The 22,317-nt window shown below is 47.5% G+C and overlaps 2 protein-coding genes across 6 annotated transcripts in view; both read left to right on the top strand.

Annotated features, from left to right (window-relative positions):
- The window catches only part of PATZ1 (POZ/BTB and AT hook containing zinc finger 1), a 38,546-nt gene extending 29,116 nt beyond the window's left edge, over positions 1-9,430 (top strand). Inside the window, exon 8 of one of the 3 annotated variants that reach the window (XR_012155143.1) lies at positions 9,374-9,430. The gene's annotated coding sequence lies outside the window, so the exon portion shown is untranslated. Of the gene's footprint in view, positions 1-408; positions 494-1,428; positions 1,485-9,373 lie in introns of those variants that run through there. The other 2 variants (XR_012155142.1, XR_012155141.1) reach the window with 2 other exon arrangements.
- Positions 9,431-13,167: 3,737 nt separating this feature from the next.
- Positions 13,168-22,052, top strand: PIK3IP1 (phosphoinositide-3-kinase interacting protein 1). 3 transcript variants are annotated; one of them, XM_073313557.1, is made up of 6 exons: positions 13,168-13,543; positions 14,376-14,492; positions 14,703-14,819; positions 17,654-17,842; positions 17,987-18,065; positions 20,410-22,052. In XM_073313557.1, exons 1-6 carry the CDS (start codon positions 13,171-13,173, stop codon positions 20,615-20,617), a joined length of 1,083 nt encoding a protein of 360 aa, XP_073169658.1. In that variant the 5' UTR covers positions 13,168-13,170; the 3' UTR covers positions 20,618-22,052. The 3 variants fall into 3 exon arrangements, with proteins under 3 accessions (XP_073169658.1, XP_073169659.1, XP_073169660.1); XM_073313558.1 differs by lacking the exon at positions 14,376-14,492; XM_073313559.1 differs by lacking the exon at positions 14,703-14,819.
- Positions 22,053-22,317: the final 265 nt, after the last annotated feature.

Below are 22,317 nucleotides of genomic sequence, written 5' to 3'. Positions count from 1 at the left end.
AAGCTGTGGAATGCTGACCACCTTCAACTCCCATTAATACCACTGAGAGTGAAGGAGGCTTAGCACCTGGGAGGATCAACTCTTTACCCTCTTCCTAGATTTCATTCCTCTTCCATAAAACAGGGCATAGTAACCATACTTCATTGGTGTGTTGTGGAGACTGATCAGTTAATGGGCCAAATTTTGCTCTCTTTCATCTGTTCAGCACCATGGACTGCAGATGTAATGGATAAAAAGTTGGACAAACATAAATGTGCAGTATTTAAAAGCTGTCTGGCATTACTGATGTGGTCTTTGGATACAGCTGAATGTACTTTTTCCTGGGTGGCCTTTGCAGTTTTGCAGACCTAGAAGTGCTCTGAGAGTTGTTCACTACAGGAAATAATTGGTGCCTAATTGACATTCCAGTGACTCCCTTGTGCGAAATGGGCTGGAGGGCCTTTCATGAAGACACTGGCTGATGTATAAACTTCTAAGCTACCTGCAATCGTGTAGTAAACGCACACCTCTGGTAGGTGCTTTGTATGACAAATTGGTGTCTCATTCTTGCTAATTGCTTTATGGCTGCTTTATCTACAGACAGGTACCTTCTCCAGGCAGCTTTTATGTGGTCTCCCCAGAATTGTCAGGCTTAATCCATGCCTGCTAACTGTTAGAACCCAAGGGCATGGATTGGGAGATAGACTGCAATGGTAAGGCAGAGTGGGAAAGTTGCTGCAATTAATGCTGATACAGGGTATATTAAGAAGAAAAGACTTCTCAGAAGTCCAAAACATTGAATGACTGATGTATGGCATGTGAAAGGTAAATCAGGAAAGCTGGTATGTTTCTTCTGATGCGGTAACATATGGAAGGGAGGGAGCAGAGAAGCTTGCCACTGGCTCTGAAGAGCCCCAATCCTGCTGCCATTGAATTTCACCACTGTCTTCAATGGAAGCAGGAGGTGAGGCTTTGATAAGGATGGGTGACTCTCTCCCTACTTGAATTAAATTTCTTGCCTAGTTATAGGTCTACCTCTGTTGAAACTGAGCCACTTCAGCCGTCTTAGGGACCCATTTGTATCAAGCAATTACTTTTACTTTTGCTATTTTTTTCTATTGTGTGTATTTTTTGTATGTTCTATTGGAAGTTGAGGCCTCTGTACAAGGGGTACAGACTGATTTTAAATAGTAATAAACCAAAACAGAATTAACCCTGCAGGGTGCATGCATTTATTTTCTGGAGCCTGACTATAGAAGCCCAGGGTGCAGGGAGAGACAGCCTGTAAGTTTCATAGTTCTGAATTTCCCTCTTTGCAGGGACAGCTCCTGCCAGCCTTACAAGGGCTTCTCTTGCTGCCACCACAGGATTGTGTGAGGATAGGCTTATTTTGAACACACAAAATCCTTTCTCTGTGCCTGATTGATTAGATTTCTCTAACTCCTTCAGGAGAAGGTGACCCAGCAACAAGTGTCTGTGTGAAAGAGCAGCTGCAATCCATTGGCCATCCCCACTGAATACCAGGAGGAGAATGAAGATGAAAGGGTACTTTTAAAATAAACATGCTTTTATTTAAGAAATAGCCCTGTAGCCTGCCCATGCCAAGTGTTAGCTCACTAATCAAGTGCACTGCATTCTAACCCAGTGTCTTTATTTTGTAAGAAATAGTGTGGTGAGGCAAAGTAACACTGCCTGTCCCACTGAGAAAAGGCCTTTCTGGATCCTTGTGGTCTTCCTCATACAGCAGCTTGGGACCCTCACTTCACAACCAGAGTTGCTGTTGAAGATGGCAAACTCTTTGACAGGGTTACTGGCCTAGTGGATGGGTGGGAAGCAGTAGACGTGATATGTCTTGATTTTTAATAAGATTTTTGACACAGTCCTGTGCAATATTCTCATAAGCAATGTAGGGAAATGTGGTCTAAATTACATTACAATAAGGTGGGTGCACAACTGGTTGAAACACCATACTCAGAGAGCAGTTATCAATGGTTAGCTATCAAACTGGGAGGATGTATCTAATGGGGGTCCCTTGGATCAGGCCTAGGTCCAATATTCAGCATTTTCATTAATGACTTGGATACTGGAGTGGAGAATGTACTTACAAAATTTGCGGATGACACAAAGCTGGGAGGGGTTGCGAGCACTTTGGAAGACAGGATTAAGAATTTAACACTACTGTGACAAATTGGAGAACTCGTCTCAAGTCAACAAGATGAAATTCAATAAACACAAGTGCAAAGTACTTCACTTGGGAGGAAAAAATCAAATGTACAACTTCAAAATGGGGACTACTTGCCTGGGTGATAGTGCTGCTGAAAAGCATCTGGGCGTTCTAGTGAAACACAAATTGAATATGAGTCACCAATGTGACGCGTTTGCAAAAGAGTCTAATATTCTGGGGTGTATTAACAGGACTGTTGTATGTAAGACTTGGGAAGTAATAGTCCTGCTCTATTCGGCACTGGTGAGGCCTCAGCTGGAGTACTGTGTTCAGTTCTGGGTGCCCCACTCTAGGAAGGACATAGATAAATTGGAGACAGTCCAGAGGAGGAGAACAACAGCAACGATAAAATGTTTAGAAAACCTGACCTATGAGTAAAGGTTTAAAAAAAAAAAAAAAGTGGGCGTGTTTACTATTGGGGGCCCTGATAAATATACGAAGGGCTGTTTAAAAAAAGGGTGGTGAGCAACTGTTCTCCATGTCCACTAGAGCTGGGAGAAGAACAAATGAGCTCAATCTGCAGCAAGGGAAACGTAGGTTAGAAATTAGAAAAAACTTCCTAACTAGAAAAGCTGTGAAGCATTAGAACAGGCTTCCACGGGAGGCTGTGGAATCCCCATCACTGAAGATTTTTAAGAACAGATTAGACAAATACCTGTCAGGGATGGTCTAGGTTTACTCAGTCCTGCCTCAGCACAGGGGCCTGGACTTCATGCCTTTCTGAGGTCCCTTCCAGCCCTACGTTTCTATGATTCAATGAAACTCAAAACCGGAATTGCAGGGCGGGGGGGGGGCTCTCATTCTTCCCGGGGCTGGCTTCTGCACATTTGCAGTGGCTGCAGAGAGGTTTTACATATTGTAGGAGTTATAAAATGTGCTGTCTCCACATGTCTGTGACGTGCACAGTTGAGGAAAACCAGAGACATTTGCCTTTCTGCAAGGACAAGACTAGGGCAGCAGAGAGGCAACAGCCGTGGGGGATGAAGCTGGGAGGGGCTGCCAGGGAAGACTGCGGCTGCAGCTCAGATGGTGGCACCCCAAGTGCAGCAATGCGTTCAGCTCCCTGTTGATCCCAGTCCATGCCTGCTGCTCCTCATGTCGGCCCTGCTGCCTGGGCTGTCCCTGGCTGCTGCCCTGGACTTGCACGGCAGCCACTGCTTTAACTCCACCATGTCTCTGGCAGTGCTGCCAGTGTGTGGGCAAGGAGCTCCGCTGGAAAGGCCTGAGGGGCAAACTGGTGGGTGCAGGGATTGCTGGGGGGGTCAGCTGGGGGTGGTGCATTTGGAGGGGCAAGTGAGGGGGGAGGACAGCAGTGTGGTGCAAGGTTAGGCCAAGGCTCCAGGTGCAGGGCTGAGGTGGGGTGGCAGTGATAATATATTTTGCCTTTGTTGCAAGATCTTTACTTTTAATTTCAAATCCAAACTGGCAAGCAATGGCATCTGAAACTGGAAATATGTATCTGCCACTCTCAGCAGTCATGAAAAATCTCTTGATCACATTTCGTCATTCAGATGTGGAATGGACTGCAGGAGAGATTAAACTGTAATAGCTGATCAAAATAATCAGTATTTACTTAGTGTATAAACAGAACACTGGCATGATGTTCTGCATAGACTTGTCGCTCTTACTTGGACACTTGCTGTTCAGAATTTGGCTCTTGGGGGCCATTCAGACAGGCTGTAGGAACCAGATAATGGAAACTTCCTAAAACTTTTGGAGTTGATGATCCTGTCTGATGGCATTATGAAAGACGTCAAATAGTCCCGTCTTCATTACGTTGGAAAAAAAACATTTCGAATAAGCTAACTGACTTTTTGGCATCAGAAATCAGAGGCAAAATCTTATCCATGGTGAAGGAATCAAAATATTCCTTAGTTGTCCTTGATTGCACACTGGATAATAGCCAAGTGGTAATATGGCTGTGATTGTAAGATTTATTTCCACAAGATCTGGAAAACAGGGTGTTAATGTTAAAATACAGGAACGCTTCTTAGTATTTGTGAAACTGGATGATTCAAGTGGTGCAGGCATGACAGAAGTTCTTCTCCAGAAGTTAAATAAAATGGGACTGCCTCTTGCAGATGTGAGAGGGCAACACTGTGACAATAGAGCTAACCTGAAAGGAAAGTCTAGTGGAGTACAGAGACAGATGCGTGAGTTTCTCTTGAACAGTTTTGTGCCCTGTAGCACCCATTCTATCAGCCTGGTACTGAGCAATGCTGCTGGCTATTGTACTGAAGGAGTGAACCTTTTGGGGGTCATTCAGGCTATTTTCATTTATTTTCAATCCATTTGTCAATGGGATATTGCTGTGAAACACATTGGACACTCTGGTATTACTTGGTATTGGTATTTCTGGTATTACTGGTATTACTTGGTATTGCTCGGCAGCTCTCCAACACGAGTTTCTACAAGCCATTACCCTCTGATCCCACTGAGAGTTACCAAAAGCAACTACAGCATTTGCTCAAGAAACTTCCTGAAGAAGCACAAGATCAAATCCGCACAGACACACCCCTGGAACCCCGACCTGGGATATTCTATCTACTACCCAAGATCCATAAACCTGGAAATCCTGGGCGCCCCATCATCTCAGGCATTGGCACCCTGACAGCAGGATTGTCTGGCTATGTAGACTCCCTCCTCAGGCCTTACGCTACCAGCACTCCCAGCTACCTTCGAGACACCACTGACTTCCTGAGGAAACTTCAATCCATCGGTGATCTTCCTGATAACACCATCCTGGCCACTATGGATGTAGAAGCCCTCTACACCAACATTCCACACAAAGATGGACTTCAAGCCGTCAAGAACACTATCCCCGATACTGTCACGGCTAACCTGGTAGCTGAACTTTGTGACTTTGTCCTTACCCATAACTACTTCACATTTGGGGACAATGTATACCTTCAGATCAGCGGCACTGCTATGGGTACCCGCATGGCCCCACAGTATGCCAACATTTTTATGGCTGATTTAGAACAACGCTTCCTCAGCTCTCGTCCCCTAAAGCCCCTACTCTACTTGCGCTATATTGATGACATCTTCATCATCTGGACCCATGGAAAAGAAGCCCTTGAGGAATTCCACCATGATTTCAACAATTTCCATCCCACCACCAACCTCAGCCTGGTCCAGTCCACACAAGAAATCCACTTCCTGGACACTACAGTGCTAATAAACAATGGTCACATAAACACCACCCTATACCGGAAACCTACTGACCGCTATTCCTACCTGCATGCCTCCAGCTTTCACCCTGACCACACCACACGATCCATCGTCTACAGCCAAGCTCTGCGATACAACCGCATTTGCTCCAACCCCTCAGACAGAGACAAACACCTACAAGATCTCTGTCAAGCTTTCTTACAACTACAATACCCACCTGCAGAAGTAAAGAAACAGATTGATAGAGCCAGAAGAGTTCCCAGAAGTTACCTACTACAGGACAGGCCTAACAAAGAAAATAACAGAATGCCGCTAGCCGTCACCTTCAGCCCCCAACTAAAACCCCTCCAATGCATTATTAAGGATCTACAACCTATCCTAAAGGATGACCCAACACTCTCACAAATCTTGGGAGACAGGCCAGTCCTTGCCTACAGACAGCCCCGCAACCTGAAGCAAATACTCACCAACAACCACATACCACACAACAGAACCACTAACCCAGGAACTTATCCTTGCAACAAAGCCCGTTGCCAATTGTGCCCACATATCTATTCAGGGGACACCATCACAGGGCCTAATAACATCAGCCACACTATCAGAGGCTCGTTCACCTGCACATCCACCAATGTGATATATGCCATCATGTGCCAGCAATGCCCCTCTGCCATGTACATTGGTCAAACTGGACAGTCTCTACGTAAAAGAATAAATGGACACAAATCAGATGTCAAGAATTATAACATTTATAAACCAGTCGGAGAACACTTCAATCTCTCTGGTCACGCTATCTTAAAACAAAAAAACTTCAAATCCAGACTCCAGCGAGAAACTGCTGAATTGGAATTCATTTGCAAATTGGATACTATTAATTTAGGCTTAAATAGAGACTGGGAGTGGCTAAGTCATTATGCAAGGTAGCCTGTTTCCTCTTGTTTTTTCCTACCCCCCCCCCCCAGATGTTCTGGTTTAACTTGGATTTAAACTTGAAGAGTGGTCAGTTTGGATGAGCTATTACCAGCAGGAGAGTGAGTTTGTGTGTGTATGGGGGTGGGGGGGATGTGAGAAAACCTGGATTTGTGCAGGAAATAGCCCAACTTGATTGTCATGCACGTTGTGTAGAGAGTTGTCACTTTGGATGGGCTATCACCAGCAGGAGAGTGAATTTGTGTGGGGGGGTGGAGGGTGAGAAAACCTGGATTTGTGCTGGAAATGGCCCACCTGATGATCACTTTAGATAAGCTATTACCAGCAGGACAGTGGGGTGGGAGTAGGTATTGTTTCATATTCTCTGTGTATATATAAAGCCTGCTGCAGTTTCCACGATATGCATCCGATGAAGTGAGTTGTAGCTCACGAAAGCTCATGCTCAGATAAATTGGTTAGTCTCTAAGGTGCCACAAGTACTCCTTTTCTTTTTGCGAATACAGACTAACACGGCTGTTACTCTGAAATCTGGTATTACAGTGAAACAACTGCCTGAAAGAAGAATGGAAAGCAGAGTTGAAGCAGTAAGAGCCATGAAGTATTAAGCTGGAGAAGTGTATGATGCATTGCTATCCGTAGCTGATAATGCAACACCGGTTGGTACCTCTGGAACCAAATCTCATGCAGAAGCACCAACCATTGCTGGACAAATGCTTACTTTCACATTTCTGTGCAGCTTTGTGGTGTGGCATTGTATATTGTCTGAAGTTAACAGAGCAAGGAAGACTTTACAAGCGGTAGAATTTTACCTGCATCAAGTAATCAAACAACTAGCAATTCTACGAGATTCCTTGCAAAACTATTGTTCAGATTAAAATTTTGCATCTGTACCTGCTGCTGCTTGATAATTAGCAGAATCACTTGGCATTTAAGGAAGGCTGCAGAAGAGATCCAAGTCTGAAGTCGAAGGAAAAAAATTTGGCTGACTACTAGGCTTGCAATGAACGAGGTGTCACTAGAGAAGTGAAACGGTTAGTGTTACATTTGGGTTGGTTAATCAAAAAGGGCACCAGGGGAGGCCTAAGCGCTCCCCAGGACCCAGACACACAGCACCAGCCTTTAAAATGTGAGGCAAGTAACTCCAATATAAGAAGACGCTAAACAGCAGACGAGGAGGAGGAAATATGAGAACAATTCCTTTTAAAAAAAAAAAAGTGAGTGAGAGAGAGAGGAGAAAAAAAAAGTGAAAAGCATTTCTAACCTTTAGTTTCATTGTTGGGAAGATCCCTAAGTGGCGAGCTAACGGGGTGTATGTGGGATGTAGGAAAAACTGGATCTAAAAAATTAACATTCATAAATCTTGAGCTCTTGACTTCAAGGCCTGTGCTTTCACCCCTTATATCGCAGTGCCTCCCTACTAAAACCATGCTGCCTTCCTCACAGAGGCATTTCTCCTCCACCCTTAAAGAGACATGCTCTGTTTTTCCAGCAGTAGTGTGAGGCGTAGCCTAGGCTGGCAAATCACCCCCTCCTCAGACAGCTGTGCCTTGCGCCTAATAACACAGCTAGGGTTTGGTGATATCCTGCCATGACACAGACCAAGTAAAAACAACAGGTTATGTAATCCAAGCAGTTTTTGTTATTTCAGTGTGCCTGGCCCAGAAACCAGGAAGGGGGAGTTCTGACAAGGACAACAGTAATCTAAGTTGAGTCTGTTACAAAATAGTCAGACCAGCATGAATACAAATAACTCTGGGTTGCTTGCTTGCTTTAGTGATAAGGAGTGGTACCGATTAGTATCACAGTAAAATGCTTTACAAATTATCACAAAAGAGGCCACAATAGAAAGATGTTGTTGCTGTCTGAAGGGTTCCATCATGCTGTGGGTTGTGTCCTGACACCATATGTAGCCAGCAAGAGCTGAAGGCATTCAGCACTGACCCCTTTGTGATGGAAGAATATAACTCCCCCTTCAAGCCCTGCAGTCACCCACAGAGGCTATTTTGTCCTCCTCTGAACCGCAGGACCCAGATTACACTACTAGAGCCTCTACCCTTTCATTATATACCATGCAGAAAACTCATCAGCGAAGGCACTCTGAATAAGCAGAGCAAACTCTCTGAACCTGTCCAAACCAGTTCAGATATCACACCAGGTTGTTTTGCTCCTGCTGACTTCCTTGTTAGTCCTGGAGGCTCTGCTGGCACTAACTTGGCAGTAGCTCGTGCTCTCAGATTGGAGGGGGAGGGGAGAGTCTTTTCTTTAACATGCCAGCAGGGAGATCCAGTAATGGAGTCAGAACTTTCACTCCCTCTCTCCCCTCTGACCTGTAATAAGGGTGACCAGACAGCAAGTGTGAAAAATCGGGATGGGGGTGGGGGGGTAATAGGAGCCTATATAAGAAAAAGACCCAGAAATTGGGACTGTCCCTGTAAAATTGGGACATCTGGTCACCCTACCCGTAATGCATGCTTTCTCTCTCTGTCTTGTAATTCTGCTGCTGCACATTGGCCCACAACTTCATAAACTCCATGTTTAGTCGGAGTCCCCTTGTCCCAGTCCTTGTGATTGACTCCTACTCATCATTTTTGAAAGCCAGAAATAACGTACTGAAATTTGTTTCTGTCCCCTGGAGCATCTTGTAAGGATGACTTTGTTAGGTGACAAACCATTACATTGTTTTATGATCGAGCTGGGAGTAGGAATGGTTTGCAGAATTATCTCTATTTTATTGGAGTGTAAGTACTTAATAACACTTAGTATACTTGTTGCCTTCTGTCTTCTGGGCCCTTTACAAACATTGCTTCATTCTCACAGCACCCTGTGTGGCAGGTAAGCTTAACTTATTCTCATACAATTATAGGACTGGACGGGACCTTGAGAGGTCTTCTCATCCAGTCCCCTGCACTTGAGGTAGGACTAAGTATTATCTAGACCATCTGTGTCAGGTGTTTATCTAACCTGCTCTTAAAAATCTCTAATGACAGATTCCACAACCTTCCTAGGCAATTTATTCCAGTGCTTAACTACCCTGGAATATTTCTTTTCTTTAAACTTTAAGTTTTTCCACAGGTGAAGAAGTAGAACAAAGAAAACCAAAGGGACAGCCTGGAAGGAGAAGACATCTGTGACAGTTTGGTCTGCTACTATAAGGTAAATGCCATAATATCAGCCTGTACAGACACTGTCTGCATTTGGGGATACAGGTATATCAATGGAAGGCAGTATTGTGTAGTGGTTAAAGCACCAAACTGAGCACAAGACACAGCTGTGAACAGAACCTAGATCAGTGATTCACAATGCAAACTTGAGAAAATCACATAGCCTCTCTCTCTCTCCCCATTTCCCGATCTGTAAAATGGCATACCTAGGTACTTCTGTGAAGTGCTTTAAGATCCTTGACTGAGAAGTGCCATGGATATAGCACAGAGATATCCATCCAGTAATCAGTGGAACGGCTCCTTTCAAATAAAGTCTCTAGAAAATAACAGAAACTCTCAACTGTAAGAACAGAACAAATAGATTCAACCCATTCCTAATGAGCAGGCACAGCCTTTAATTCCCTTGTGCCCCCACCCGGTGTGCCATGGCATCTCATTAGACTTTGCTCTGTCAAATTGCAGGACCTAAATCTGCTCTGGCACCCCAGAAAAACTGGAGATAAAAGGAAAAAAGAAATGTGTACAAGTCAGACAGGTGGAAAAGGCTATTTTGCTTTCCTAGTAATGTGAGGGCTTTTGAGTCCCTCATAGACTCCCTGATTCGACTGGAAGTTCATAAAGCTTTGAGCGAACTTAGTTGTGTGGGATAAGAAGCACAGCTCATACCCTGATATAACAGGAGGCAGGATTGGGAAAATTTGAGTTTTGTTTCCACAGATGCTCCCCAGCCCTGCAGTTCCTGGATCAGTTTGAGGGTAAGGAGTTGCCTCTTGTGTAGTTGGCTATGAAGCTTTACTTTGTCTCATAGGATGAGCTAAAATAAATCAGTTTGATTTAACAACGGTTTCACCCTCTGCAAACAGCTATGGCTAAATTCTACCCTTGGATCCCTATATGTACTTCCCATCAGCTTTAGTCTGGGCAGAATTTTGCCCCTAAAATCTTTTTTGAAGACTCATAAGAGACAGAGGGCCTGATCTCACAGCCTTAGTCAAAACTTCCACAGACTCTAAGTGCTGCCAGAAATAAGACCTTAGAATCTGGCTCAGCAAGAGTCTGTGCCCACAGTAAAACATAAAGCATTTAAACAGAGCAGACATTTCAGCTAGTGGGAACCAGTACTTACACAGCTTCCTTCACCAATGATGTCAAAGTCCTTTAAAGGTGGGTGAGTAGTAATATACCCATTTTACAAGTGATGAAACTGAAGCCCCAGGAAGCTTAACTTGACCAAGATCATGTGCAGAACCAGTAGAATATACACTTGCTGGATGCACAGTCACCCATTAGCCATTAGGCCATGTAGCCTTCTGGTGCAAAAATACTTTTCACTCTTTTAGCGGCTTTCATGTGATGATTTTAAAACATTTTATAAGCACTGATCTTCTCAACATCCCTCTAAGGTAGGAAATCATGATTATCTACCCCGATTTTTCTAGAAAGTGAAAATGAAGCACAGAGGAGAGAGTGGAATGCCGAAGGTCTTACACAAGGTCTGTGGCACAGCCAGAAATAGTACCTTGTATTCAGTCTTGTGCCTTAACCACAAGCCCATCCTTCCTCCCTAGACCTTTTTAGAGACTTTCTACCATCCAGAAGGGCTGAATATTTTAGCTGATTGTTTTTCATTTGTCTAAAATAGGAAACAACAGTCTGTCAATCTAGGCACTTATATGGTTACCCTCATCACAGTATCTGAGTGCCTCCTACCTATTTAAAAATAGAAACAACTATTTTAAACCTATTGTCCGAAATTGCTACCAAAGGTTGCATTATTTTGATAGAATGCCTGCAATGGAACCAACACTAACAGTATTTTTCAGGGAGTTTTCACCTCTTATTCTGCTGTGAACATTTCTCCAGAAAGCTAGGACCAGAGCCACAGATTCTAAATGATGTGGGATTAAATAAAGAAAAGCAGAGAAGCTACAGGAATTGATGTCCTTGAGGTGAAAGCATAGCCTGTATGTTAGTGAGTGCCACTACGTTTAGTGACACCGTTTGGGATCTCCTGCTTACTATGGCAAGCTCAGAGGAACCCAAGTTAGGAAATAAGGGTGTACCTTGGTAGTTACAGGTGAATAGGGAGCTCTTCATTGGCCATCTCCCCCTGTGTAAATTTATAAAAGAGAGAAATTCCCCTTCAGATCCAGACTAAAGAGGGCAGGATTAGGAGCCTTGGGAAAACCAAAGATGTCATAAATATAGAGGCCAAGGATCCAGATTGGTAGAGATTGGAAGGAATCACACGAGTGTGTAAAATTGGGCCTGTAACCCATCCTGTAGGTGAAAATAGGGAAGCTGCATTTGTGAGACAAATGATTTTTTTCTCCCTCTTTGAGCTGTTAGAGTAAGGTAAATATTTTTGGTAATAACAAGCTATTGTAGCTATAAACACCTTCATCAACTCCAGCAGCTCAGGTTTGTTTCCAATATACAAATTAATTGCACATGATTAAGCTCAGGGTCTTGTCTAAAAGGTGCCAACCTGGGTCTATCTCTACCACATTGCGCAGACATGTTCTTTCACTGATATCAAGGCTGTAGGAAGAAGCTGAGACAGGCAAACACATGCACCCTGCTTTCAATACTACAGATGAACCCTACCAGGTTTCCTGCCAACTCTTCTGCAAAAATATTTTTATTTCTACTTTGCAAGTATCCTTCCCTCAGATACCACAGCACTGCTGTATCGGACCTGAATAGAATAACATCCACCTTTCTTCACTCTAGAATATTTTTCTTCAAACCCCCACTTCCATGGCACTACTCCTGTGGGACCCTTCTGTGGCTATCATCGCACAGATACCAATCAATCCACTAGACTAGCAAAAACCATCTAATGGCGTTGTTTCATAACATGCGTTGTCACACAGGAAATCAAAAAGAAAAGGAGGACTTGTGGCACCTTAGAGACTAACCAATTTATTTGAGCATGAGCTTTCGTGAGCTACAGCTCACTTCATTGGATGCATTCAGTGGAAAACCTGATGAAGTGAGCTGTAGCTCATGAAAGCTTATGCTCAAATAAATTGGTTAGTCTCTAAGGTGCCACAAGTCCTCCTGTTCTTTTTGCGAATACAGACTAACACGGCTGCTACTCTGAGACAGGAAATCAAGTTTACCTAACTCCCTCCCTGGGTGCCTAGTGGAACAGAGGGATTCATTGCTGAAGGTGGGACCGGGAAGGCCCTGCCATTACCATCGTGTCTTTTGCAGACAGATCAGCGAGCACCACTGCTGGACTCCCAAGAACATTCTCTCCAGCTCTCTTGGAACATGAATCTTGCATAATATACAAAGTTTGGATGGAGGGGTTGAAACGAGACTACCTTAAAGGGGGGCAAGTTCACTTCAGGCTCTGCCTCTCTCTCCATCTCTGAATGGTGTGTGTATTCCTTGGTGTGTCTGTGGGCCTGGGGATGAGTGTCCCCGAAGAGATTGCAGCAGAGGGTGAGAGTGCTGTGAGGGGGGCCGCAGACCAGAAGCGCACCCCCTGCCCCGAGGCAGTGGGCCGAAGGAGTTGAACCGGCTCCACGACGCCTGTGTGCGCGCAACAGCGAGGGAAGGGTTAAGTGCGATTTAACTCCGGCTATAACTGGTTCCTGGGCGCCCCTCGCCGATCCCAGAGTCGTGCCAAACCCCGGGAGGTCCGTGAAAGCCCCGGTGGCCGGAGCTTGGCCTTAGAGCGTCTATGTCACCGTTTATATGACTGAATCCTGGAGACTCCCAGACCCAGGGGCCGGGAGCGGCAGACCCCGAGGTGCCCGCTGCCCTCCGCCACGCTCTCTGCTGCGGCTGTCTCTCTCTCGCAGCCTGCCGAGGCTCTGGAGAGGAGGAGCCTGCGCTGCAGCGAGTGCAGGGAGCTCCAGCCGGGGCTGTTTACCACAAGAGAAAACAAGGGCAGATCTGCCAGCTGCAAAGCCGGGGCCGAGGCGAAAGCGGAGCGAGATCGCCGAGACTTCCCCGGCTAATTGTTCTTCAGCCTTTGCTTGGGCACGGGCGGGACCGAGGATGCTGGACTGGGGGCAAGCTTTGCTTCTCAGCACCGCGCTGCTGACTGCAGCGTCCGCCGCCGAAGGTGAGCGCGAAAGCCCCGAGAACCCCCCGGGACCACACACACGTAGCCACCTCCCGGGAGCTCGCCGCGCGGGGGGCCGGCGAAGGAGCCCGCATTGCCCTGCTATGGGGTGGGGGGGTCTTCTTCCGTATGATTTCGGAGAGAGGGACTCCGAGCTCCATCTTTGTTACCAGGAACAAAGACACATCTCAGCCTCCTGAAAATCCCCCTTTCTCTGCCAGGGGATGACATTGGTAGGGAAGCATCCCCCCCTCCCCTTTCCCCGTGGAGCCCCTTCACGGGGGTGCTGGACCCAGGGCGCGGCTGCTCTCCCTGGCCCGAAGTTGTAATAACAGCCAAATCTGCGGTTTCCACTTTCAGCACCCCACTGTCCCTGCGCCTGGAGATAGGTCACGTCTCTTTTACCCTTTATTCGCAGCCCTGGTAGGGGCCTCGAGAGGGTCATTCCCCCAGCCCCCGGCACTCCAGGGGACTGGACTTCTTGTATATGCCCGTTTGAAGACCCGAGGAGCTGGTTGCCCAAACCTCCCCTGCTGGGCGGTTTGCGGAGTCTAAAATCGCGTGGAAGCAGCAGCCCCTGTCCGAGTGGCTTGGCGGCGCTGACCGCCTTTCTGCTGCCCCCGTTTAGAATCTAGTTTGTTCGCCCCTGTTTACATCGGAAATGTCATGGCGGCAGGGAGGCTGTTCGGTGCTTTGATGTTTTAGAGCTGCGTTGAGGGCAGGGGCGAGGAGACCGGCGCAGCGTGGGGGCGAGCACAAGCGGGGGGGCTGCTGTTGGTTACAAAGTGTGCGGGCGGTTTCAGGGCCTGTGGGGGTCTCTCGTCCTCTCCAGAGTGTGTCCGCGGCAATGGAGTTTCCTACCGGGGCAACCAACAGTTCGCCACGGGCGGCGTCCCCTGCTTGAACTGGCTGGCGGTGCAGAGAAACTCCACCTCCGCGCCGCTTGCAGGTAGGTGCGCTCGGCTCCTGCTCGGCGGTGGTTGGGTTTTATTGCAAGGGCGGGGGCGGCAAACAGCTGGTCGGTTGTGTTATTGTCACACACACACGCACCCCCCGCAGCTCCCCGCTCCTGTGCGTGCTGGGGAGGGGGGTCTCCCGCACCGGGGTCCAAGCCCAGCCCAGCCCCTGCAGCGCCGTAACTGTCTTTCCCGGCCCCCAGTCTCCGAGGATCACAGCAGCTGCCGGAACCCCGACGGCGACGCGGCCCCCTGGTGCTACGTGAGCGGCGCGGCCGGGACCCCGGAGCGGAGCCTCTGCGCCATCGCCCCCTGCCCAGGTGAGCGGGGTTCCGCCCGGCCGCCCCCAGCTCCCGTGGCGCCGGGCTGGCCGCGCGCTTCCCCGGGCTGGCGCGAGCCCCGCTCCCCCAGTCCGGGGTCCCCGCCCGCTGCAGGGCCACGTGCCCGCTGCTCTCCCCGCGTGGGATCAGCGGGGCCCGGGCACGTGCGCGCGCGCGGGGGGGGGCGCCTCCGGTGAAAAACGAGGGGGCGCGGTTGCCAGTCCCCACCCCTGCTGCAGCGGGATTGGCTGCCCTGTTGCCGAGCTTCTAGGGGCTTCCCATTGGTCTCCTGTTTTGGGGTGATGTCATCCCAGCGGCGAGAGGTCGGCGTGTAAACAATTTAGCCCCGCCCCCCCGGGCGGGGCTGGCCCCGCCCCCTGCACGTGGAGTGAGCCAGCCTCCGCCTTTCCTTCCAAGGCACCCTCCGTGACGTCATCCCGGCCCTTCCCAGGTGTGGGTCTGCCCCTTGGGCTGTGTCTCCAGCCCCAGAGAGGGCCTCTGCGCAGCCCCCTCCCCACCAGCCCCTGGTCCTACGTGGTCCTGCCCTAAGGTCACTGCAGGGAAAGGCCATGTCAGGGTGGGCAGCTCAGCTGTTGACAAACCAGAGGGAGCCAAGAGCAGCAGAATGTCAGGGCTCAGGGAGAGCTTCCCAAACAGCTGGGGCACCCCGGAAACCACAGGGGGCTGGAGGCAAAGATTAAACAAGTAAAGCTATCCAGAATGGACACCAGGGGATTGATAGGGGCATGGGCTAGCCACCTACAGGTATGGAGAGGAATTGTCTGATGGGAGAATAATTAGGATTAACAGGAAGAAATTAAGAAAGGGAAGAACTGGAATACCAGGAAAATCTTCCTGATAGAGGTATTAGAGTGGAGAATAATCTTGTGAGAGACCTACTGTTTAGGACTATTTCAGTGACAAAGTTTGAACATGCACAATACGGAACACATCTGCACTGATCCTGTCTGACCTATCTGCTTGTTTGCTCTCCTCTCTCATGTCTGAGAGTCACCCATCTTTCATTCCAAAATTTGTTTTGGTTAAAAAACTGTTCCCAGAGAGTAGTCATCAGTGATTCACAGTCAAGCTGGAAGGGCTTATCGAGTGGGGTCCTGCTGGGATTGATTCTGGGTCCGGTCCTGTTCAATATCTTCATAGGTTATTTAGATAATAGCATAGAGGCTACACTTATAAAGTTTACAGACAATATCAAGCTGGGAGGATTGCAGGTGCTTTGGAGGATTTCCAGGAGACCCCATGCATGTCTTTCTACCCACCCTTTTGTTCTACAGGAGAGCATATCTCTCCTTGAATGTAGTCCCCCACCCCAGGCAGGAATCAGAATTCTTGCCTCCCTCAGTCTTCTCAATCCTCCTACCCTTGGACTGCTTCTCATTAAGGACAAAGCAGAGTAGATGTTCCCTGTTTATGGCTCTTTTTTTAAAAGTCCTAGGACTGGGGAACTGCCTGGGATTGGGAGCCAATATGCTGAGCAATTAGTGCAGTTGCCAGGGATTCAGCCATTTTGTCAGATTAAACCCACCTTCCCTGCTGTGGTATGTCTGCCCGGGCAGGGGCTGTCCCAGTGCTTTCTCTTCCCCAGAAATAGCCCCTGCTAGATCCTGTGCTCTTTTTTTCTGAAAGGCACTGTGTGAAGTAACATCCCTCTACAGAGGGACCCTTATTTCCTGGTGGTCTCCTGTCTGTTACTAACCCAACCCTCCACCCTCCTCACATAATAGTTTTTTTCTAAAAGATATGCTATAGTTCAAAGAGAAATTAATTCAAGGAAGTCCTATGGTCTGTGTTATACGGGAGGTCAGTCTGGATGATCACAGACTCTGTGGAGGTATTGAACCAAAATGCTCCAAGGAAAAATGCCTAGAGGAAGGAACATTGCCATCATATGTGTGGGAGGAGCATTCTGAAAAGATGCTCTGGAGGGTGGCTTTCAGTCCTGGCAGCATATTGAGTGTGGGGTCTCCTCTAAAAAGGTAGTTTTTCTTATCTAGGGTTAGCCCAGACAGGAAGTAGAAGCGTGTCCTGCTGGTATGGCCTTTGTTACTCCAGAGTGGTCATATGAAATGGAATATGAAGATTAGTGAGCCACATGGATGATGCTTTGCTAGGATGTGAAAGGTTTATATTGCTAGTGCCCTGAGGTGACACCCCCTTTAGCTTTTGTCAGGAATATGAAAGGTGAGCTAGATGGTGGACCCAGAGTGAGTGCTCCCCCTCTTCCATTCCCCATCATCTTCAGTTCACTCTTCCACAAGGGCTGTTTGGTAGCAAGCTGTAAATGATAAGAGAGCGGTGATGGACTTAAATTCTTTCATAGACCAGTCCCACGCAGGCCTTTCCTGCTCAAGAATGTTGAGGGAGGAGGGAAATAGAACAGCGGGAGCTCCTACAAGAGTTCAGTATGGGGATATTGATCAGCTTGGTCATTTCTGTTCAGTGTGTTTGTTTGTTTTTCTCTGTATATTGAGCTATAAATGGATTTACCTGGTGGCCCTTTGATTATGATTATGCTCTGGGTTCAGTTCTCTCCTCTGTTCTCTTACTCCTGTTTTGGTGCTTTGCTCTGCCAGTTGCCTAGATTGCCCTTGACCTTTAGCAGCAGTTGAACTGAAAAGTGTATGTGTGTTTTCTCCCATCTGTGCGGAGGCACTGTAATATCTAAGGGGCAGTGGGAGTATTTGTCAGCCTAAGATGAGGAAGGTCCCAGGGTTCTGGGTCTGAGATGGGTTTGTGCCCCATTCACAAGATAGGTGTTGCTATGAAACTTTGGTGACACACTTCAATATTTTAATGTATTTTTTCCCCAACAGGTGCTACCTCCTCCACAAAGACTCTGGTCCCTACAGTTGCGGCTGAGGTTTCTCAGGGGATAGACCAGGTATTTGAACCAGCTGATACTTTACCAGCCCGGAGCGAGGCAGCTGCTGTGCAGCCTGTCATTGGGATCAGTCAGAGAGTCCGGATGAACTCCAAGGAAAAGAAGGACTTAGGGACATTAGGTATGACCTCTAGGAACATTCTCTAGATTCCTCAGTGGGACTAGAACAGGATGTTTCTTTTCTGAATCCTAAAGCCACTGCTGTATATAGAGGCTGAGGTACTGCCTTGTTCCTAATTTTGTCGCTTCTGCTCCTTCTCCATAGGCTCTGTGATGGCCTTTATCATGATGGTGATAATCATTGCCATTGGAGCTGGCATTGTTGTGGGCTACATCTACAAAAGGTAAGTAGTCTCTGGATCAAGAGTTTGCATTGTGGCTGTGATACAGGCCTATAAAAGTCAGGAAATTCTGAGCTGCTATAGAGAACACCTGAGTCCCAGTTCATGCAGGACTCTGGGAAGTGTAGGCTCTTATACATTAGTGGTGGTGCTGCTGTGAGATCTGGTCTTGTCATAGCCTCAATGGAACTCATTTGAACACAGAGGTATTAGGTCCCATAGTAAACCCCCCATCCTCCAGGGCCAGGGGAGGAGCCCACTCCCCTTGAAGTACAGCCTCTTGGATGCTGCACAGTATAGTTTTATATGTCTTGAGTGATAGAGCTTTCACCACTTGCCTTGTGAAACTTTTCAGAGACAAGACTTATTAACCTCTGGAATTTCATTCCATTATTGCAATTCAGAGGCCCTTGGCAGGGCTGCAGTTACGTAGACACATTGGCCAGTCTGCCTATGATTCCCCAATATGGACCTGCCAGCACATCTGAGTGTCATAAGCACCTGATCATGGGTGGGCCTGAGCACTGGCTACTCTGTTAAATCAGTGGGAGTTGAGTACCTCATAGGATTAGGCCCTAACACAGTGAGACAGGGAAAGTAATAACAGCTGTATTTAAAAACAAACACCCAAACCACAGTAACCCGCCCTTTGTTCTGTGTCTTCCCTTGGCTGAGCCCACTCTTCCCCTTCCTACTCATGGCAGTCTAACCATCTGTCCCTTTAGTGTATATGCCTTCATCTATTTGAAAACAGGGTAGAATCATAATTCTTTCCCTTTCCTAAATTTGTCCTTTGAATTGCATGGCCTAGTTAGCCTGACAGCTGCACATGCTCAACTCCCATTCAGTTCAGTCAGAGTTACGTGTGCACCTGACAGGCTGATCAGGCCTGCAGTTTGTCTATAGCATTCCAGACAGACATCCTAGAGCCACAGAGCGATCATCACATCCCTGCTTTAGGGCTTAACTCTTGCAGCTCTAGCTGCCAACCTCTCCTAGTGAAGCAGAATGAGTCCCTCCCAGGCTGAGCCAAGTCCTTAAATAAGATGTATCAGCAAGCTTGGACAGCAGAGACTCGCTCAGTGTTACATAAGGTTAAAGCACAAATCTAGCACTTTCCAATGAGTATGATTCAGGGTGCCAGTGAAGGTAGATAGAGAGGACTGGCAGGGGTGGAGGGAAGAAAGAACATTAGACTGCACTAGAAGTGTCTGGCAGTAAACCCTGGAAGCTGTTCTAGCCCCTTGAGTGGGAGCTGACTACGGCAGGGCTCAAGCTGAGTACAGTCTGAGATGTAATTTCTGATCCACCAGACTTCCGTTGAACTGTGGCCTGGCTCTGCCAGGACTGTCTTTGCTGTGAGAAGATTTGGATTTTGGGGAGGCTTGACTCTTAGTAGCTCCTCCCTTAATTCAAAATAGCCCAAGTTCAAGCTTAAGGCAGGGTCAGCACTGGCTGCTTCAGTTTTTTCCCTTTTCAGACAGCCATATTCAGGTGCATTTGCTTCCCCGTTAGAGTTACATTTTGCATGTAGCACTTTTTTTTAAAAAACAACAACAAAACCCGGGTTTTTCTCATTAACTAAAGCACTTGTTACCTTCACTATAGAGTTCAATAACACCTGTCACTCATTTTTTTAAAAAAGCCACTTCTTGGCACCAGACGTTGAAGACTTCTCACCTTCCTTGCTGTCCTGTGAAGGGTCAGGTAGTTTGGAGAAGCAAGTCTCTTTGGAACACAGCAGGCACATAAGCTCATTACACACCTACTCTGAGCAGGGCCATTAACTCAGTTTGCTTTCTGGGAGATATTCAGTGCCTAAAGAGTGTCTTTCCCTCTCCTCACCTGTGCAAATGCCAGCTACCACCCAGAGCTCTTGCATCCTTTCCTACCATTCACAGTTAATGGCTTCTCTAAACGTTGGCGGCTCCTGCTTTGACCCAGCAGTCATGCATGTTACAGGGACTCAAGACAGAGCTATAAACTAAAATTCAGTTTGCTGCCACATGTGTTGTTTCCCTATCTACTGTCTGGGCCTTGAGTCCAGTGACAGGTGGGAGGGGCCTGGCTTTAACCTCCATGACATTGTAATACTAGATGAACCAGTCAGAAGCAAGGACTGTTGGAAATTTCACCCCCACCAGCTCTGTTTGCCTGGGTGCTTTCAGCACTGTAGTTGGGAGTTTGGGGAAAAACCCAGCACCTCACATTCATGTTGAAGGCCTGATTTTTTGTTGGAGCAGTAGCCTCTTCCCTTCTGCTGCAGTGCCTTTAGGCCAGTGCCCACTTGTAGGGCATGACCTTACTGCAGTAGCACTCAGAGCACCTGTTCTGGTTTTCTCTCTAGGGGCAAAGACTTGAAGGAGCAGCACGAGCAGAAGGTTTATGAGCGAGAAATGCAGCGCATCACCCTTCCACTTTCTGCCTTCACTAACCAGGCCTGTGAGCTTGTGGATGAAAACACGATAGTGGTGCACACCAACCAGACCCCTGTAGAGGAGGCCCATGATGGCAATGCACCTCTCATGGGCCAGGCAGGTACTCCTGGTGCCTGAAGAGCTAGGGCCAGGAGGGCAGACTGAAACGATTGAGGCGAAGACCCTAGTCTCTTGTTTTGGGAGCGAGGGTTCATTTGTATTTTTTTGTTGATGAATTCCAGCAAGCGACAGGACTTGGAGATGCACTGAAATGGCAGCTGTGCAGTGTAGTCCAGTACAGTGACCTTTCATTGTGTGGCTAGCAGGACATGTTTCACTTGGGGACTGGTGCAGTTGGAGCCTCAGGCAACTCCTCTCATCTCCAGGGATTACTGCAGCAGGGGAGGGGGAGTGATTTCCCAAGCTGGCACTGTGCCATGCTGGCCTAGCCACCCATATTTCAGAGTGGGAACTCTCCGCATCCTTTTTTCTGTTCTCTTCCCTTTTGAACAGTGCAGCGTCACTTGCATTTGAGCCTGTGATCTGACACTACATCAGTAGCACTGGGACTGGTGGGAGCTTTATCGCAGGGTTATATAGAGACTTTGAATGTAGTTTTTATTTTAGAAGGAAAAAAGCTTGAGGAAAAAGCTGTCCTGTGCAAATTTCTTTTAGAGAAGGGCAGGTGTCAACTAAGAACCATCACTATGTGCAAGTGAAGAGCTTGGCTTCAGCTGGGAGATAGAAGGTTTTGGTTGAAGGCGAGGGAGATGTTTAGCCCCAATGCATTGCTTAAGAGATCTTAAGATGCTCATAAAGCAAAGTCTTCCAGTGCCCAGGACACATTCCCACTCTCCTTGGCTGGTACAACAGGAGCCTGGTTCCAAAGCAGCCACATAGGCTGTCTGCTAGGGCAGGAGAGGAGCAGAAGTATTTCAAAAGTGGAGGGAAAGTAGAAAACCCCTCAGTCAGCTTCAGGGAGAGTGGCCACACTCTGTGCTGCTTAAAGGGATAGTAGCCATTTTCAGACTTCCCCCATGGATGTGTATTTCCAGCAAACAAGAGTTTAAGCCAGTCCTAGGGTGAAGGCAACTGGAGAGCACTTGAGCAAAGGACAAGCCAGCTGCCCTGCTGCAGGCACATCAAGGCCTTGTGCATCCTGTTCTGTGTCCCTTGCACAGGCTGCAGGAGAGGTCATGCTGCAGGGGTTGTTTATCCAAACTGACCCCTTCAGATGAAGGTTTTAGGGCAGGTGTGTCAGCAAGAACCACTTGTTTCTCAGAGTGGGGTAGTTCATCATCTGTGTAGGACTAATTCAGAGAAGTGCACATCCCCCTCGGAGTAGGGTTCAAGCCATCCAAATAAGCTTTTCTACCCCTCTACTTTAAGGGGACTCACTGAGCAGAGATTAAGTGTTGATGTTTATAGGGGTCAGAAAAGGGATTTTTTTTTTAAGTCTTTGAATACCATTTCTTTGTAAATATTTTAAATACCTCATTATAATAAAAAAGATATAGACTATGCTGCCTTGTATTAAAAGCTTAAAAAGGAAAATAAAAAGGTTCTGTGGAAACCTGCATGGGCTCTAGTTGAATTAGCAGCTCACCGAGGAAACGTGACCAGCTCAGCCTGCCTTTCTGAACACGTTTCAGCTCCTTGAGGGTATTTAGCTGCACCAGCAGGCTAACAGCATTACTCAAACCTGGGAAAGGCCCCCCTACCCTAAACTGCAAAGCAGTGAAAGGAGGGAATAAGCAAGACCATTGTAGTTCACCCTTGGCTCTATTTAGAGCTATAGCCCCATCCAAGACACACACAAAGCCACAATCTCCTCAGCA

The sequence above is a fragment of the Lepidochelys kempii genome, chromosome 15 (assembly GCF_965140265.1).
Source record: "Lepidochelys kempii isolate rLepKem1 chromosome 15, rLepKem1.hap2, whole genome shotgun sequence".
Classification (NCBI taxonomy): domain Eukaryota; kingdom Metazoa; phylum Chordata; order Testudines; family Cheloniidae; genus Lepidochelys; species Lepidochelys kempii.
Note: the sequence above shows the minus strand (reverse complement) of the source record. Positions and strands in the feature narration are given on the sequence as shown.

Coding starts and splice junctions, on each gene's coding strand:
- PIK3IP1 (XM_073313557.1), top strand. CDS start 13,171: ATGACTGAATCCTGGAGACTCCCAGACCCAGGGGCCGGGAGCGGCAGA. Junction 13,544..14,375: donor TGCAGCGTCCGCCGCCGAAG/GTGAGCGCGAAA, acceptor CGTCCTCTCCAG/AGTGTGTCCGCGGCAATGGA. Junction 18,066..20,409: donor GTGGGCTACATCTACAAAAG/GTAAGTAGTCTC, acceptor TTTTCTCTCTAG/GGGCAAAGACTTGAAGGAGC.